Source organism: Paracoccidioides lutzii (assembly GCF_000150705.2).
Source record: "Paracoccidioides lutzii Pb01 unplaced genomic scaffold supercont2.2, whole genome shotgun sequence".
Classification (NCBI taxonomy): domain Eukaryota; kingdom Fungi; phylum Ascomycota; class Eurotiomycetes; order Onygenales; family Ajellomycetaceae; genus Paracoccidioides; species Paracoccidioides lutzii.
Window position 1 is genome coordinate 406,204 of NW_015440948.1, and position 17,340 is coordinate 423,543.

The 17,340-nt window shown below is 46.2% G+C and overlaps 7 protein-coding genes across 7 annotated transcripts in view; 4 read left to right on the plus strand and 3 right to left on the minus strand.

Moving 5' to 3' along the window:
- Positions 1 to 166: 166 nt before the first annotated feature.
- PAAG_00764 (hypothetical protein) lies at positions 167 to 1,824 on the plus strand (the record flags this gene model as incomplete). The annotated part of the gene is made up of 2 exons (XM_002796859.2): positions 167 to 303; positions 366 to 1,824. The coding sequence occupies 2 exons, from the start codon at positions 167 to 169 to the stop codon at positions 1,822 to 1,824; spliced, it is 1,596 nt and encodes a 531-aa protein (XP_002796905.1).
- Positions 1,825 to 2,478: 654 nt separating this feature from the next.
- On the minus strand, positions 2,479 to 3,688 carry PAAG_00765 (60S ribosomal protein L36; the record flags this gene model as incomplete). Its single annotated transcript, XM_002796860.2, has 3 exons — positions 2,479 to 2,559; positions 2,984 to 3,166; positions 3,422 to 3,688. The coding sequence occupies 3 exons, from the start codon at positions 3,686 to 3,688 to the stop codon at positions 2,479 to 2,481; spliced, it is 531 nt and encodes a 176-aa protein (XP_002796906.2).
- Positions 3,689 to 4,469: 781 nt separating this feature from the next.
- On the plus strand, positions 4,470 to 4,845 carry PAAG_00766 (hypothetical protein; the record flags this gene model as incomplete). Its single annotated transcript, XM_015844130.1, has 2 exons — positions 4,470 to 4,539; positions 4,688 to 4,845. The coding sequence occupies 2 exons, from the start codon at positions 4,470 to 4,472 to the stop codon at positions 4,843 to 4,845; spliced, it is 228 nt and encodes a 75-aa protein (XP_015700911.1).
- Positions 4,846 to 6,946: 2,101 nt separating this feature from the next.
- On the plus strand, positions 6,947 to 9,944 carry PAAG_00767 (histidine kinase M7; the record flags this gene model as incomplete). Its single annotated transcript, XM_002796862.2, has 2 exons — positions 6,947 to 7,952; positions 8,032 to 9,944. 2 exons carry the CDS (start codon positions 6,947 to 6,949, stop codon positions 9,942 to 9,944), a joined length of 2,919 nt encoding a protein of 972 aa, XP_002796908.2.
- Positions 9,945 to 11,422: 1,478 nt separating this feature from the next.
- Positions 11,423 to 12,751, plus strand: PAAG_00768 (peptidase family protein; the record flags this gene model as incomplete). The annotated part of the gene is made up of 1 exon (XM_002796863.2): positions 11,423 to 12,751. One exon carries the CDS (start codon positions 11,423 to 11,425, stop codon positions 12,749 to 12,751), a length of 1,329 nt encoding a protein of 442 aa, XP_002796909.1.
- Positions 12,752 to 13,490: 739 nt separating this feature from the next.
- PAAG_00769 (mannosyl-oligosaccharide 1,2-alpha-mannosidase) lies at positions 13,491 to 15,734 on the minus strand (the record flags this gene model as incomplete). Its single annotated transcript, XM_002796864.2, has 2 exons — positions 13,491 to 15,193; positions 15,281 to 15,734. The coding sequence occupies 2 exons, from the start codon at positions 15,732 to 15,734 to the stop codon at positions 13,491 to 13,493; spliced, it is 2,157 nt and encodes a 718-aa protein (XP_002796910.1).
- Positions 15,735 to 17,271: 1,537 nt separating this feature from the next.
- The window catches only part of PAAG_00770 (26S protease regulatory subunit), a gene marked incomplete at both ends in the record, with an annotated part of 1,494 nt that continues 1,425 nt past the window's right edge, over positions 17,272 to 17,340 (minus strand). The window contains one exon of the mRNA XM_015844131.1: positions 17,272 to 17,334. Coding sequence (XP_015700912.1) covers positions 17,272 to 17,334 — 63 coding nt within the window. The remainder of the gene's footprint in view (positions 17,335 to 17,340) is intronic.

A 17,340-nucleotide genomic window follows, 5' to 3' on the forward strand; every position in this document is an offset into this window, starting at 1 on the left:
TGTCTAGCTGACTGTATATACGTTGCTGTGACTATTCTTCTATATGGAACGCTTCTAGCAGCATATCTAGTAATGCTCATGGCATTCTGAGGTTCTGGGACCTCCACATAACTCCAGAGCTGGGTTGCCCCGCCATCTTTTCGGCCTACCCATCCCCTCTATCACCATGGCTTCACACGTTGTGGTAATAGATTCCACTGCTCGGAGGGCCACCGTCAAGGTTACTCCCACAAAACATCTCACTGAGGTCCTTTCAGAAGCATGCTCTAAGCTTGGGCTCGACGCCCGCCAGTACGGACTCAAGTAGGTGTTGCCCGTGGCGCTTTATATACTTTCCACAGATTACTAACTATACCATTCCGAAGACACCAGAAAAAGCACGTAGATCTTTCACTATCCATACGGCTATCGGGACTGAGCTCCGGCGCCAAGCTTGAACTTGTACAGCTCTCACGCTCTCCCTCAGTCGTCTCCGTGGCTTTACAGCTTCCTGAATCCGAGGCCCAGGGTGCTCCAAATGGTCGTTTAACCGATAAATTCCCAAGTAATACTACGCTATGGCATATTATGCGGAAATTCGAGTCTGGTGTGGCGGGAGACGGGATAGCAAGAAACCTGACTGCCAGAGGAGTGCCATCAACCAATAATGGCGCGGGAAGGCTGTTCTATCAATCTCCTGTTATCCAAGTTGTGGGAAGGGAATTGTCATCATTTAGGGATCTCCAGAAAACCCTTGGGCAATTGGGATTTAGTAGTGGAAGCGCACTACTTAGATTAAACTTCCGGACGACTGATCAGCCCCTTGAAGAAGCAATGGTGGAGATTGAGGGGTATTTCAAATCTATCGATGAAGAGGTAAAAGGAGGAGCTGTTGCTGCTAAGAGCTCTAATCCTGAGACCCCAGTTTCGTCAGCCTCAGAAGAGCCAACTGAATCTATGCCCATATCAACCCCGTCCAATAATGCAAACAGTACTCCTGGGCAAACATCCACACCAGAAGAGCAACTTATTCCAGAAACCCCTGTCCAACCTTCTTCACCAACGACGATCGTCTCATCCAGACCTACCACTGTTTATGCACCACCCATAAATACAGTTCCCCAATCAGCTCAAACCCCTTTCAATGAACATGACTACGTACCAACAATAGACCTAGCCAAAGCCCACCAACACCATCTCAACCGCACCACCCGCCCCAACCGCCTAGCCACTGACGCCGAACTGGCCGCCCTAGCATCCGCCCAAGAAGCCAAGTTGTCCAGAATTGCTGACATCGAAGTGAAAATCCGCTTTCCAGATCAAAGCCAGGTCGTCTCCAAGTTCACCAGAGAAGACACAGCACAGAGCCTATACGCCTTCATCCGAAGCTGTCTGGACAACCCTCTGGCTGGCGAGAAATTCACCCTGTCATTCTTCGCTACCAGCACCGGCACTGGATCTGGATCTGTCTCTGGCACGCAGCAGCACGCGCCAAACATGAACGTGACGAAGCATCAGACTGTAATCCCTGACGTTGCTGAGAAGCGACTCATCCGTGATCTACGCATGGATGGTCGTGTGCTGGTTAATTTCTCTTGGACAAGTGATGCATCTCTGAATGCTAGGAGGGCGTCGACGCAGATTCTTCGACCAGAACTTAGGCAGGCTGCTAGCCAGATCAAGGTTGAAGAGCTTGCTGCTGTCGCTGTTGATGAGGGGAAGGGGGATAAGTCGTCATTGCGCAGGCTGGGTGATGGTGGGGATGGTGATGGCCATCAGGGACGGTCTGAGGGGAAGAAGGGGGGTGGTGTACCGAAGTGGTTGAAGTTGCCGGGGAAGAAGTAGAGATGGGTTGTGTTTTTGGCTTTGGCTTGATGAGCGGTTCTTGCTAAGAGTTAAATGGGATACGATTATTATGAAATGGAACCATCTAGTTACTTAACCTGAGGTAGTTCTGAATGAATGTTTTAGTTTTGGTATATGGTAATAATTTGGGGTGGGTGTTGGTACGTGCTCTCCATTTACAACTGCATTCTGACCTAGGACTATTTGAAGCTGTTAAATGCAGATTAATCTGGGCCGTTTCGTAGTTAGGAAGCGCCAGAAGTCCGAAGGGAGAAATGGGTAGTAGTGTAGATATAATTTCTATCGTCCCGTGCCAACTATCCTTCAATTTCCAGCTGCTTATTTATCCCTTTTAAATTGGCAGTCAGGAGTATGGACCCGTGAACCCCATATGAATCATCCATCCTAAACCTCGCCTTCTTCTTTGTGGGATAGACAGGGGAGATAAACAGTAATGATGGGGAAATCAACCCAAGCACCGAGTGACAGAAGGATGAATATGTATGGTATTTTTTTGTAAAGATTTAAATCATTTCCGTTAAATAAACAAGGAAAAAAAGATGCTTTGATGGCAACCATGACACAAAACCCTCAATTCAAAGCAAGCAACAACGTTAACAAGTCCCCTCTCTCCCCAAACGACAAGAGGTATATTTAGTGGCCGGCTCTCTTGGCCTCGGCGATAACTTCTTGCATCTCGTCCACCTTTCTCTTGGCGCGACCGAAGGTCCCGAGCTATATGACGGAGAAAGATATCAGTTAGCAAACTGAGCCATTTCATGGAATGTGCACGCCCGTGTATGTATTTTCCTGCCGTCAATCATGTTCCTATTCTCCCTTGCTTGTTTCAACCCTGCCTATTTTCCTTGTGGATTGTTCTATCGTTTCGTTACGGCTCCACGTTCGAATATGCAAAATAATGCCCCTTCAAGACTAGAGTCTAGTAGTAGAGTCACAAAATTCGGAAGATAAATCTAACGACGCGGTTGGTCGGATTTCGATCGTATTATCCACGAAGATCAAGCGGAGCCTTCGCGTTCCTCTTTCCGAATAATCCTCCCCTCGTCCATTTCATCAATCCACAAACCGATCCAACTCTTGAACCCACAAGGCAATCACCAATTAAACAAGGAAAATAGATGTATATAAAACCACTCACCCGCTTCTTCGCGAGCTTCCGTGCTCGCTTGTCTTGGGCGTTTCTCAGCAGTTCAACGACACGGCGCTCATATGGGGCAAGACCGGCGACTTCCTTGATGATATCACGGACGAACTTAGTGCGGCGGGAAAGATGGCCCTTTGTCCGTGAGATTCGGGGCTTGGTAGTGTTGGCAGTGGTTTTCTAAGCAGACAGCAAAAAATGGATATTAGTTCCTCATATTCATGATACCATGCTATGTCGTCGATTTGCTGTTCGCATTGTTTTGACCATGGATATCGCAGAAATCTTGAAAATTGAATGGAAATTAAAATTGACAGAATTTTAATAGTTTAAAAGAGACTGTAATTTCCATTCGAGACCGGTCCAGCAACATTCAAGCAACATGAGACTGCCAACGAGGAGGAAACAAGCAAAACTGGCAGATTTTGAACGTACATGGCCTTTGTTCAAGCCGAGGATGATACCGGAGCGTTCCTTCGCCATCTCGATCGTTGACGACGGGGTGTTGGTGATGGGTGGTGCGGAAGACTGTCGTCGTCGATGTCGTTGAAATGTCAAGTCCCGGCCATTGAAAGTTTCGGTTGGATGAGGCTCAAGTGCGTTAGCGAGAAACGAGGGTTTAGGGTTTAGGGCTTTAGCCCTTCCATTGCCTAAAAGGGCAAGGTACCTGCCAGCAACCCCAGACTGTATCTTCCCTTCCATCCTTCAGTGCGCTGCTACACATCTATCTACCTTCTGTATGATCCTACGGGTTCTGCCACTTATCAGAGTGCCATTGTCAGATGTCGAGGCGGGACTTTTCCTCGGTCTGCTTCTAGACTACAACATGCCGTCTGGATGTTGGGATGTTGAAAATACAAGCTAGATTTGGCTAGAGATGAACCTCTGAAACTTCTGCTCCCATCCTCAATTCAAATGGATTTTTCGAATGTCAACTCCCATAATATTTTATTCGCAACTCTACGCCTGCTTGCATATCCCAATGCATATCTTGACTTTCGAATGCGGTAAAAGTTTACACAAACTACAGAAAAATGTTGGAAAGGGCTCCAACCAAATATCTTTGATAATTCATAGAATTTCAGTGGTTCTGTTGATTTTATTACTACTATTGCCCGTTTACTTGTTCTGTCTTACTTTACCTTGTTTCATGATGATCAGGAACAGCCTCAGTCTTTATTTGTTGACCCATGTCAGACTCAGATTGTTGCCGGTATTTTGTTCAGAGAATATCTACTGGAGAACTTGTGTGGAATTTTTCTCGGTTTGGAATCAAATGATCAAACGATCAGTTCTACAATGCTTGTAGCTTTTGAGATCTAATCTATTTGATATTATGTACTTCTGGCCATCCTCTGAGCTGTTCCCCGATTTTATTTTCGATGGAGCAATTAAATTTCTTGCTTAAAAAAATCCAGCTAGATGTCAGAACCGTGATTACCACCCGCGATCTACGTTGATTCCCGATTCGATATGAAATGACATGGAGCAGAGACCCATACGACGGAGTGGGGGTAGGTCCAGCATGAACATGGGGCAATTGAAGACTCATGGTATCAAATAGAGTCTTTCCTGGAACTTCTAGTGCAGGCGAGATTGAAATCCTTTGATTTGACTAACAGAGCGTTGGGTATTGTATATGCTTCTAGAACTTGGTGAAAATGGTAACAAGACAACATGCTTAAACGACTCTATTCCAAGAAACTGAAAACCCCAATGAGGAACTAGAACGATACCATGAAGGCGGGGAATCGGTTTTGGAAGAACGACTACGACAGGAGGACGACGTAATTGCAATTGCGATGCTGAAGGTGTTACATGAGCTCAGACAGCATATGAAGCTTGTACAAGACGTGTAGAATTAGCTGAGCTGCAGTCAAAGAAGTGAGCTCCATAGAGATATAGTAATCATACAATTCAGGATTGCCCACTGAAGGAAGGGCATAAACATACTAATATACATGTATATTCCTAGTATTGTTATTTAATTATTTTGTTCAGGTCTTGAAATTCAGTGTCCCCATAGGGGTGAATCGACCATGTTAACTAACTAGTTAACTACTCATAGTCACTGCTCCGTGACTGCAACCCTCTCTCTGTGGGGCCGGCTGCTCCCTTAAAGAGTCCATCCCAACAGCTGGCTTATTACCTCTCCAAAATTTCTGGTTACTCCCACGATCCGGTGCGTTTGTGGACACTTTCGCCGATGCTTTCTTCGTTCTGGGAATGAAAGCTATGGTCCCAGATGCGGAAGAGCTCTGTTACTTGCTCAACGCTTTTGGCAATGAAAGGCTAGACAAAATATGCATGCATAAATCAATCAGTATTGCAATCCAGAGGGGTTTTGGAGGATATGTTCTCATTTTTATCAGTTCGAGAAAGTGAGGTTTTGCTTTTTCTTCAGGACCCTTCATGAATTGATGGATGACGGTTATGACCCACAGGGAAACTGAACTGGTCCGCACATTGGAAAGGGACCAGACCCTATTTAATTTTATTTGAATTTTTCTCCCCCTTTCTCTCGTCATCCGTGACGATCGCGACCCAAGCCACAAGCTAATGAGGGTCTGGCACTCTCTGCCCAAAGCTCATCCGTCCTAGCTGCTGTAGCCAATAGAAAAATTCTGGTTGACCCAAAACTGTTGCTAAAGGGCACTTGCGGAGGGCAAAGCCCGTCAGGGAGAGCCAATAAGAGCAACGCCTTGCGTATATGCGGGGAATGAAAAGGATATTGCCCGGGCCTCAGATGGGGGTTACTTTGCTTCGGGATGTCTTCGCCGATAAAAAGTGATAAGGGATCATCCCCTCCATTCTCGAACAGCAGTTAACTAATTATATTGTATTAGTCAAATGTCATAACTATCTGTGGTCGTGCCATATGGCGGCGGAGCCTTGGGATGAAAAGATATAATAATAGATCCAATCTTGGGCTGCGCAGTACGCGTAAGGTTTCCCAGAACCTGATGTCGTTGACAGCCGGAGCCAGCCGGACAGTAATGCCCGGCCTAGATTTCGAGAGACCGCACTTGTGATTTCTTAGCACTGTTTGGTGAGCATGCCGGGTGGAAAGACGATCCTCCTTGCTTCTCGCCGCGCGCAGGGAGATGCATAATCCTTGAAACAGGCCGTGGATTGCAGCAAACTACCAGCTGGCCAGAGCCTCTCTTTTTTTTGTTCTGTCCCTTTTCCACTGCTGCTCATCCCAATAGCAGTCGTGATTAACTATTAACTGCAACTAGGTACTGTGAAGGTGAGCCGCTTGCTATTGGTGGATGATCCCCTTTTCCCTTCAACATGCATGCCACACTCTCTGGGCCTTCCGCTTCCCCATACAACTAACAATACTAAGACACCAGCACCTTTGGTACATATCCCCCATCATGCTTATTTCCCTGTTTCCCTGTGCTTATGATCATTCTTCCTGTAAATTCTATACCGTCTCGGGTTTTCGGCGAAAAAAGAAAAAAGAAAAAAAGAAAAAAGGAAAATAAAAGAATAGAAAGAAAAGAAAGAAAAGAAAAGAAAAAGAAAAAAAGGAGCTGGCCCTTCAAACAGCTATTTCCAGAGTTCTCTGGCGAGAGAATTGTCCCCCTCACCTATCCATCCCGTAGTAATATTATAATCGTCTAACTTTGCAATGTTCTCAAGAGGAAATCGGTAGTTCGGCTATATCCAGAGCCAGCCATCATCTAGAAGCCTTACACCACCACGACACAATTATCGCAGCTACCTGATATTCCTGGATTGATAGTGGTCTACATCCGGATGGACCTCTCCCTGCGCCGACGAGCATGCTGAGGGCATTTTGCAGTTGCTCAGGTATGCTGCCCTCGGGTCTGGGAATATCGTGTCATTTTGAGCTCTCGACATCTCAAAAACAACACCCGGCCAAGTCTTCGTCCGTCCTACAAGAACACGATTGCTGCCAGGTTTGGGTGAACGTGCAAAGTCCGTAGGACCATGTCGGCTACTTTTGGGGCTGGATGCTCCAACCATATTATGGCTTCGGCCTTATCATTTCTCAATCGCCAGACCCTTTGTGTTCCAGGGCTATACCCCGGGTTAATAGCTTCCGCCGGAGCACCAGAATTTATGACTGGCATGACGAGACACTATGAAGTTGGTCAGAGTAATGCGATTGAGCGTTTGTTGAAATTGAAGGAAGAGTTGAGAGATTCCGAGACTGAAGCCTTTTGGAAATGTTTGATGGAGGGAATAGCGGGCATTTGCAATGCCCAATGCTCGTTCGTAGCCCAGTCAAATCCTGAGCATGCTCAGACTCAGAGTGGCTACGATACGGTGATGTCAACCTCAGAAACCCCCGAGTTCCCCTATTTAGGTGTCTGTCTGTATTACAACGACGGCCAATCAATTACAGCCATGCACAGAAACTACAAATATTTTTCTCGAGCTATACCCTGCGACTTCATGAAGCATGATAAAGTCTATCTCATTCCGGAAAATTTGGCTTTGCACATGGAAAGTGACCCAAATATGTTTCCATTCCCTATGGATGCCTACTTAGCGGTACCATTATTCTCCGACGGAAAATGCTTCGCTCATTTTGGGTTGATGTGGACGGTTGACGGTCGTGAGAAATGCGATGTATCCTGGGCATATCTTGAGATGATCCTACATTCCATGGAAGATTTAGTACAGCACCGCCTCCTAAACGAGCAGAGCTATAAGAAAGCAGCGTCTGCTCAGGTAAAGGATGAACAGCATCGACGAGGGAGAGGGAGTAGAGCTTCCGCCTATCATTCTGCTGCCGGTGCACACTCTGGCATACACTATTTCAAACCATATGCGCGGAGCTTATCTCACGAGCTGAGGACACCAATGCAAGGTGTGGTTGGAATGCTGGATGTCATGCATGCCAACGTGCAGGAATCAATGGAGAAACATTACGACCCACTTCTAAACCCAGTATTTCAGGAGCTCAAAGACAACATTGAGGCCATTCAAGGTTAGTTTCAAATTTTTAGATTTTGCTGGTGCCATTCCGGCCTGGATTTTGGTTACTAATAATGCTTGGGAACCTACAGATAGCGTTCGGAGAGCAGTGGAGGCCGCAGATAATATCGTGCACGCTTATGATCTGAATATGCAAGTACCTGAAACTCCCGAAAATAGTTCCGAGAAGGATTACTCTCCCGACCCCTTTCGGTCTTTCAGTGGGGCATACGATTCTCGCCCAAATATTCTCATTGAAGGGAGCAATATTACCGTAAATCCTTACAAACGGAGAAGGAGCAGTCCTGTTAATTGGAATTATACCACCCCATTTACATCTAAATCATCAGAACTGCCTTCTCTAGAGCTACCTCGACGAGAGCTCTCACCCCGAAGTGCAGGTGTCAAGACTGTGGTTGAAGAGAGTGGCAAGATTGTTCAAGCTGACCCACGGGTTGAGGAAGACAGTGAAGTCAAAGAAGCTTTGATAAATGCACGGCGTCCTTCGATGTCCGGACGGTTCCCATCCTCCAGCGTATCTCTTAGGCAGAGGGTTTTCCCTCCAATGACACTACAATGCACCAGAATCCGTGAGATTCTCCAGCTCTTAATTAACGAATCGCTTCACGTCGGTGGCCGCCCGGATTCTGCTTTAGTTGAACCAACTATGTTCGGTCAAAATATTGAGATTAAATCAAAGTCCCCGGATGGGCGAGCTTCAACGAAAATCATCCAATGGTCTGTCGACCCGTCTGTGCCGGACGTTTTATACGTTGATGAAAGGGACTTTACCAAGCTAGTGTCTTGCGTCTTCATTAATGCTCTCAAGTTTACAGAATCTGGGAAAATCACACTTTTTACGAAGTTGAACACTTCGCAGAGGTGTGTTTTGATCAAAATCAGTGACACTGGGACCGGTATTCCTGAGGCTTTCCTTCCAAACCTTTTCCAGCCGTTTGCTCGTGAGGACGACTCTACAACGAGGAGCAGGGAAGGCCTAGGGCTTGGCTTGTTGGTTGCAAAGGGCCTGTGCAGAAAGCTTGGTGGTGATTTGAGATGTCTTCGTTCATCTACAAGGGAACCGGACCGTGGATCTGAATTTGAAATCCGGCTACCCATAAACCCAAACGACTGTCTCAGTCGACCAGGGACACCGCACGCCGAGTCTTCACCTCCTCGACGGAATTCCAATATATCCCCAGGCATCAACACTCCAACGGAAAAATCGAAAACGGTCAGAAATAGCCCAGAAACTCCTCCTTTGAATATCTCCTCAAACCGTCCATTCCCATCAACAGCGAACAGGGGCGCTACGAAAGGGGGTTGGCTGGATAGCCCCAGTCGTCTACCAATGTCTTCCAGGAACTCTAGTCTTCTCTCCTGGAACAGCTTTGACCGACAGCTGGCCGACAAACAACCCCTCACCTTCCTCGTGGCAGAAGATAACAAAATAAATCGACGAATTCTCGTCAACATGCTCTCTAAATTAGGATACAATGATGTCTACGAGGCGTTTGATGGTAGAGAAGCAGTTCGCATTATGGGCGATATCCTATTGAATGGCATCCCCTCCGGTCCAACACAGCCTCAAAGCCCCTCCTGTCGAAGTTTCTCTGAAAGGGGCACAGATACCACGACCTCTCCCATAGAAAATTGCGAAATGTCTTTGCTTCATGAACCCAACAATCAAATTCCCACAAGATCAAATTTCGTCGATGTCATCCTCATGGATCTCTGGATGCCAGGCATGGATGGCTACCAAGCAACCGAGAAAATACTAGATATGGTCGAAAACTATCGCATTCGACTAAAGAAGCAGAAGCCGAACATCCTTCTTCCACCCATCCCAACTGTTTTGGCAGTAAGCGCTGACGTGACGGACGAAGCATTGAGCAGGGCTACGATGGTGGGCATGGAAGGTTACATGACGAAACCGTATAAATTATCCGATTTGGAGAGGCTGATTGTGGAGTTTTGCGGTCATCGCGAGTCGTGTGAGAAATGAAATGAATTTCCTTTTTCTCTTTCTTTCTTTTTTTCTTTCTCTCTTCCTTTTTTTTATTTTTTAATTTTTATTTTTTAATTTTCTTTTTCTTTTTCCTTCTTTTCTTTTTTTTTTGGCTTCTTATTACTTGATACCTGGTCATCTCTCGTTTGAAAATATTATTGGGTTGGTTTTTGGGGAATTTTCCCGCCATATACTGGGAGGCGTTGTGAGAAGTACCTTTTGGCAATCATGTTATTTTGTTAAAAATGATTTCTTTATTTCATTATTTTCCTTTTTAGTCTGTTTGTTTTAGAAAGCCCAAGAGAGGAAGTCCCACATTAATTTTTATGAGTACAAGACATTAAGAGGTCCACGGTGGGAGAACTGAAATACATATAGATTAGGGAAACCATATCGAAAACGAGGAATGGTATACCATTGAACGATCCATGGATCTCACTGCAGCTAGAGGATGTTAATCCATCCCTTTACTGATCGCTTTGCTTTGCATCCTTCTCGAACTCTTGCGCGAGTTGTCTCCGACCTTCATTACCATCCTGAAGAACTCTGGCTAGAGGCGGTATCCCAATGCACCGCTTCATTAGTTTATCTTTAATTTGTCTTAAATCTTTGCAACATTCTTCTTTGAGATCATCACTTTCACCTGGATGCTTCATCTACCTCCCACATTCAGATTTGTGTGTTTCTTGTTTTTATTTTTATTTTCAGTTACAGTGGCGGATGTCGTTTAGCCATCTGTCAGGATAATTGCAGTGTTGGGTATTCCTCACTTCCGATTCCTACGGTACTGGTGCTCATATAATATAACACCAAATGTGTGTATAATATTTCTCTTCTTTGCTCGGACCCATTTTTGTGGATTTAGAATTATTTTTTATCTGTATTTGGATATTGAGAGCTGGTTGTGCTACTTGCAAATGCTCTTTTTTTTAACCTTGTCGATACATTGCAGATAAAATAACCAACGGGCTTTGGGCTATTCTAATGAAACATCACTAATTAACGAAATAGTCATTTGTTAAGATGGTTTGCTCTTATTATCAAATAACCAACTCCCGCTTCAACAATCGTAAATTCATTGTTCCAAACCTAGTGACCTCTACTCATATCTCCGTAAGAGGTTCCCCTCACCTGAATCAACCAATTGATCTCAAAATATTGTTGGTGTTTTCTCTCATGCATCCAATCAACAGCGCCTGCTCAATAATTGGGAAAGAAGAGGAGATTCATCAAGACGGCTGATTGTTTCTGTCCTCTGCTTTTCCAAAACTCGTTTCTGTTGCGTCACATCTGCGGCAGAGATCATTCAGCTCTTGAATTGAACTTGCAGGTTTATAACTTATGTTCAAATAACTAACCCGCTCAATTATTTACGTCAAATTACGATTGGGGATTTGCATGAATCTAAAATTCCCACAGGCTGAACTCAGAATTGCAACAACGTCCATCGCATCAAGTCTGCACACACCTCCAACATGAAACTGCAATACCTAGTCGCTCTGCTATTTGTGCAGGCTGTCCCGCCCGTAACGGCCGGCTATATACACCAGTATGCCCTTGCAGGCAGCGCGATTAGACAACCCATAGACCAGAAGACTCAAAGGGAAGACCTGAACAAGCTAGTTTCAGACTCCCCATTACTCTCTCTGCATCGCACGATCTGCGAAATCGAATCAGTCTCCAACCATGAAGGTGCTGTTGGTGAAATGCTGATCAAATATCTGAGGGATCATGATTTCACCGTTGAGAAACAGATCGTCCCTGCTGATAGGGGAACTAACAGCACCGCTGAACGTTTCAACATCTGGGCATACCCGAAAGGTTTTCCGCGACCCAAGATCATCTTGACTAGCCATATCGACACAGTGCCCCCACACATTAAATACAGCCTTCACGCACCGGATGGTGACTTCGACCGCGCAAAAGTCCGCATCATGGGCCGCGGCACCGTGGATGCAAAGGCCAGTGTTGCCGCGCAGATCATCGCGGCTCTTAAGCACCTGAAATCCAACAAGGACATCCCCCTGGGTCTCTTGTTTGTCGTCAGTGAAGAAGTTGGCGGGAGTGGCATGGTCCATTTCTCAAACTCCGAGCTCAACACCAACCCGCCCTTCTTCCACACGCTCATTTTTGGCGAACCGACAGATCTCACGCTGGTCGATGGCCACAAGGGCAATCTGCGTGTTACCATCCATGCAAAGGGCGTTGCGGCGCATTCTGGCTATCCCTGGCTCGGCCACAGCGCTATCTCAGAAATCCTCCCCATTCTCGCCCGCATGGATGAATTAGGTGATATCCCCGTGGAAACCGGGGGACTGCCCTCTAGCGAGAAATACGGCCGTACAACGGTGAATATCGGCACCATAAAAGGAGGCGCAGCAGACAACGTCGTGCCAGAAACTGCATCGGCTAGCATTTCTGTGCGCCTTGCAGCTGGCACTCCGGAGGAGGCAGAAGAAGTTATCAGGAGGGCGGTCAACGATGTCTCGGGTGGAAGCACAAATATCACCGTCAACTTCCCCGATAGCATGCCATACCCTCCTATCGACTTGGACGTTGATGTCGAAGGATTTGATATCTCAACGGTGAATTACGGGACGGATATCCCAAAGTTGGAGATTCATGATGAGGAGTTGGAGGTGAAGGTTAAGCGCTATTTGTATGGACCGGGAACAATTTTTGTGGCTCATGGCGCTGAAGAAGGGATCACTGTGGGTGATTTGGAGAAGGCAGTTGAGGGGTATTCTAAGCTGATTGACGCGGCTGTCGAGAGGGATTGGCCCAGGGAGGTAGTCGTGAACTAATACATTTATTGGTGGCTAACATATACTGAATGTGAGGATAGACCTTTTCTTTAGATTTAAAATACTCTCGCATTCCTGGAACTTCCCGCTGCTGTTAGTGGGGGACTACATTTGGGCAGAGATGGCGCTCTCTTGGTTTGCATTTCAAGAAGCATTATCCAGCTTTCCAGTTTTGTTTTCGGTTTTGGCATTGGTTGGCATGAATGAGCAGAATGGTGGACTTTTAAACTCGTACCTCGTGGTGTTGGCTGATAGTATATCATATATAGATCAAACCACAGAATGGAACTTCCTTCAATATCGCCAACGCCTCGGGCGAACATTCAAATAAATCTGAAAATTAACCAAGCAACACAAGGCATTCCTCTACAAATATGGTTAGGTTAGGAGGAAAAGGCTAGGGATGGTAAAGTTCCCTCGACATTATGGAACGGGGATCTATATAAGGGGAAGAAATATAAGAAGGGTAATGCCATTCAATACAGGGGGATGAAACTGAGAATGTTACAATAGGGAAACGGATGGGATGGGAGATACGGATTCAGAGAGCTGTTGGAAAGATAGACATCAGATCTTCTGACACCTATATAATGTATGCTTAGCGGGTGGGTATTCAGCCAATTTAAAGAACGGGGATGAAAAGAAGGGGAAAATGCAGTCCAAAAGAACACCCGTCCCAGATTGAGAAAATAGTCACATAGATAAAATAACTAAGAAAAGACAAAAGGTAGAAACAGCACTATGAATACCAACTCCCTTTCCCATGTTGCCTCTTCCACCCAGTCTTAAACAGCCTCCCCATCCGAAACCTTGGGAACACATGCGCCTCCGTATTAAACACCATTCCATCCAACGGCAAAAAGTCCCGTTCCGAAAAGAGCAAATAAAAATACTTCAGCGTCTCCGCCAGCCAGAAACTCTCCATGTTATCCCGCTTCACGGCGGGTATTACATCAACATTTTCCAGCGACGTGAACGACCGAATATGTGGCGTGGCCTTCTTCGCGTCGACGCTCTTGTTATAGTAATCTTGGACAGGGGGCTCTTCATCCTCTACGATGATGGAGGTGTGGTTCATGAAGTTCTTGAACATCTGCCAACCCCAGTGCCGGTACGTATCGTCTTCGAGGATGCGGTACATGTAGAGAAGTGACTCGACTGTCTCGGGGCGTTGGAGATTGTGCTTGTCTTGCGGATGGATGATGATGTCCTTGCGCCACTCGCTGTTTTCGTTCGTGAGCGGGTAGAGAGGTTTGGAGATCATGTGTTGGTCCGCGGTGGAAGATTTAATGGCGGAGGATTTTGTTAAGTCTGCAAACACGCTTTTCGTCATGCGAGACGGACTATCAAGTTGGAAATAGGTGATTTCGGGCGCGAGGCCGGTTGCGGTTGCGAGGTAGGTGGCCCAGCAGGTTTTCATGAGTTCTTTGGCGAGGAGGATTTCTTCCTCCTGTTTGCGGCCCCAGTCTGGGGACATGCGGGCTTGGGAGATCGGGATGCCACCTGTTGCGCCTAGGGCGATGGTGCCTGGCATGAAGCAGACGAGGTGATCCATTTTAGGGACCAATTCATGATTCAGGCCGTTTGGTCGTTCGCCTAAGACGGTTAGAGATGCGTGTTTTGTGAATGTAATTAGATGTTTCCGTATGCCCATGAGCGCTTCATTCCACATGTCGAGGTATATTGGCTCTTCATGTGAGGTTTGTAAATACTGTTTGATGAGGTATTCTAAAAACCAATGTGAGAATGAGAGTGCCAAAAGATACGTGTAATCAAGGGGATGAATCCTACCATAATATGAATCCCCTCGACTTCCAAGCCGGATATTTTGGCCCATGAATTTCCCTGTATCCGGCTCAATGAAAATAGGAACAAGACCATCCTCCATCCCATTCTCTTCAATAACCTGCATAACCTTTTCCGCTTTCTCCCAATAATTTGGCTCCCCGGTAAGTTTCGCAAGATACTTGAATTCCAACTGCAAGGTGGATACCTCCGCAGTCGAGGACGCACCGTTATCCGTATGTGACTTCACCCCTACGCTCGTGTTAAGGTTGATACTTGCATATGGTATACCAGACGGCGATTCAAAAGCACCAAGCAGGCGATCAGCAAGATCTGTTGCTTTTTCAATGTACAAGTCCTCCCCAGGACTTCCTGCGTCATCATCCGCAATCGGGGCAAGATTGGGGTAGGTTGTGGACAGATAATGCGCGGAGAGAAGGCCTCCGAGCATTCGAATGGTCGTCTCGAAGGTGTTGACAGGATGGTCCTGGTTGTAATGGAGAGAAGTGTGAATCCACCTTCGGACATTTTGCACACGAGACGTGAGGTTCATGATCATCAAGGTGTCCAGAGTATCGACAATTATCCAGCCCAATCCGGCCTTGCCCCTGATCATATTCTCCCCTTTTTTGCTAACGGGTTTATATATATCATAACCTGCAATTATAAAAAGAGGTTCAGGTCAGCCTTAAATCCTTTCAGTCAAATGCCACAGAAAATTCCCTCCCCAACTCGCAAACATACCCCAAGCATGACGCGCATAATCATCCCAACTGACTATAAGCGCATCGCGCACCTTCTCCCTCCTCTCCGCCCAATCAACACTCCCTTTTTTCTCGCCGGCCTCCCGCCCCTTGGCAACCTTCACCCAATTCCACAAGTTCCCCCCATGTTTCCCGCGCTGCGCTCTCTCCATCGGCGACGGCGCCGTGTTGCTCACCAACATCCACACGATGCCCAGAAAAACCAGCCCAGCGACAACCCAGCCAATCCTACGCCGTCTTCTCCTAGAGCGCCCCGCTGCATAGTACGGCTTGTCCTTGTACATGGGTAGATCGTCGTTGTTCGGGTTCACGAAGCTGTTGAAGGAGAAGTCGCTGTTTCGAGCATTTGTTCTTTTGGAGCGCCAGGAGCCATCCTCATATTGGCGTTGGGAGGAGGTGAAGGAGGGTACGTTGCGCGGGAGTTGGAAGGCCATTTCCTCGGTTATTTGCTATTTCTTCTTGTGACTGTGCCAGTTTACGCAATGGGAGGAAGAGGGGGCCTTTTTTGTTGCTCCCGCCGTCCGAAGGACGACAAATGTCGTTGATATGTGTTCGTCGTGCCCCGTCAGTCTGGTGTATGGTCCTCGCAATGAACAGCTAGTTATACGGTTATTTTACGCGTCGAAACCAAAATAAAAATAATAGTAGAGCCGTAGAAGTATGTATATCCGCGCAAACTGTTTTGTAATGGTCAGTAAAGATGCTCTGCTTTTCTTGCTATTATGCACAAGGGTTTAGGTCATTCTGCTTCTTCACTCCTGTCCTTTACGTGCATCATAAAATATTGAAATCTATGCTTCAAACATTGAAATTCACCAAATTCTGATTTATTTTCTCCAGCCACAGGGAAGGCAAAAGTTTGGATATATCTCTGGCAAAAGCTTGTCGTTCTTAGTGGAATATTTGGACCCAAAAAAACAAAAGAAAAAAGAAAAAAGAAACCACCACCACCAGTGTCGTCATTCGTCAGAGTAGAAATTGCTGATAATCTGGTTCCTCCGTACTGCTAACAATGGGACTGGATTGCGCAGCCATGGTTTTGGGAGGGAGGATTGGGTTGGAAATGGAGATTTGGTAGGTAGATCGATGGATGGCTCTCGCTCATGGACAGACACAATGCGGCCTAAAAGCCAGCGGGATGCTGGGAGTAGCTATCCCTCCTCTTTCTAAGCAACCTACGTCTCTATTGAGGGTTGTTCTGTATTAATATTGCGAGAAACTGGGAGATATGCAGAGTTGCCCATCGTAAATTACAAGGACAAAGAGGCGCAGCAATGTTCCTCTCGCTTGCAAGTAGTCTAAACAGCTGCTGGTGGATGTTTGTCATGTTTTGCCAGCAGATTAACTATGTGAAAATGTCTCCTTTCATGCTGTTCACTTAGTTATATGCTTGAATGAATTGATGAGTCAAAATAATTATTTATAGTTACAAAATGTCTATCAGACTTTTTTTCTATGTGAATATAGTGAGATGCTGATGCATCTGATTAAGAAGAATTTGATCTCTCACACATCTCTTTAAGCTCTTGATGGTAGTGATTTTAAACCCTTACCCATAACGAACTCTAATTCTAATCCCTAATCCCAACCTACTCCTGGCCCATAATCTACCCCTAAATCTGGTATTGAGGCTTGTGACGATGAATGAGTTCCACATATCATGGGAGGGTGGTGCCGCCACGGCACCTTGGGACAACACCTCGCGGGTATGACAATATCAGCTTTTGCATATAGTCTGTTGTACACTAATCCTTGGATTTGCTACAACCAGGGATTATCATTTAAGAGGTAAGATATTAAAAAAAGGATGAATGATGCAAATTTGCTTGATGATTCTACTCTCTCAAGGCAAATGCAGATCAAGCCATGCCCGTTCGACTTTACACGAGCTCCCCGTGGGTTTTTTGGGGGGGGAACGCAAAAGTACCAGAACCGTAAACCACAATAAGAACCATAGCAGGATACGGGATATTACAGTTTCTGGTACTCCAATTTACCCTCCAGCTTCTTCGACTCAGCGACCTTGCGCACAGCCTTGTT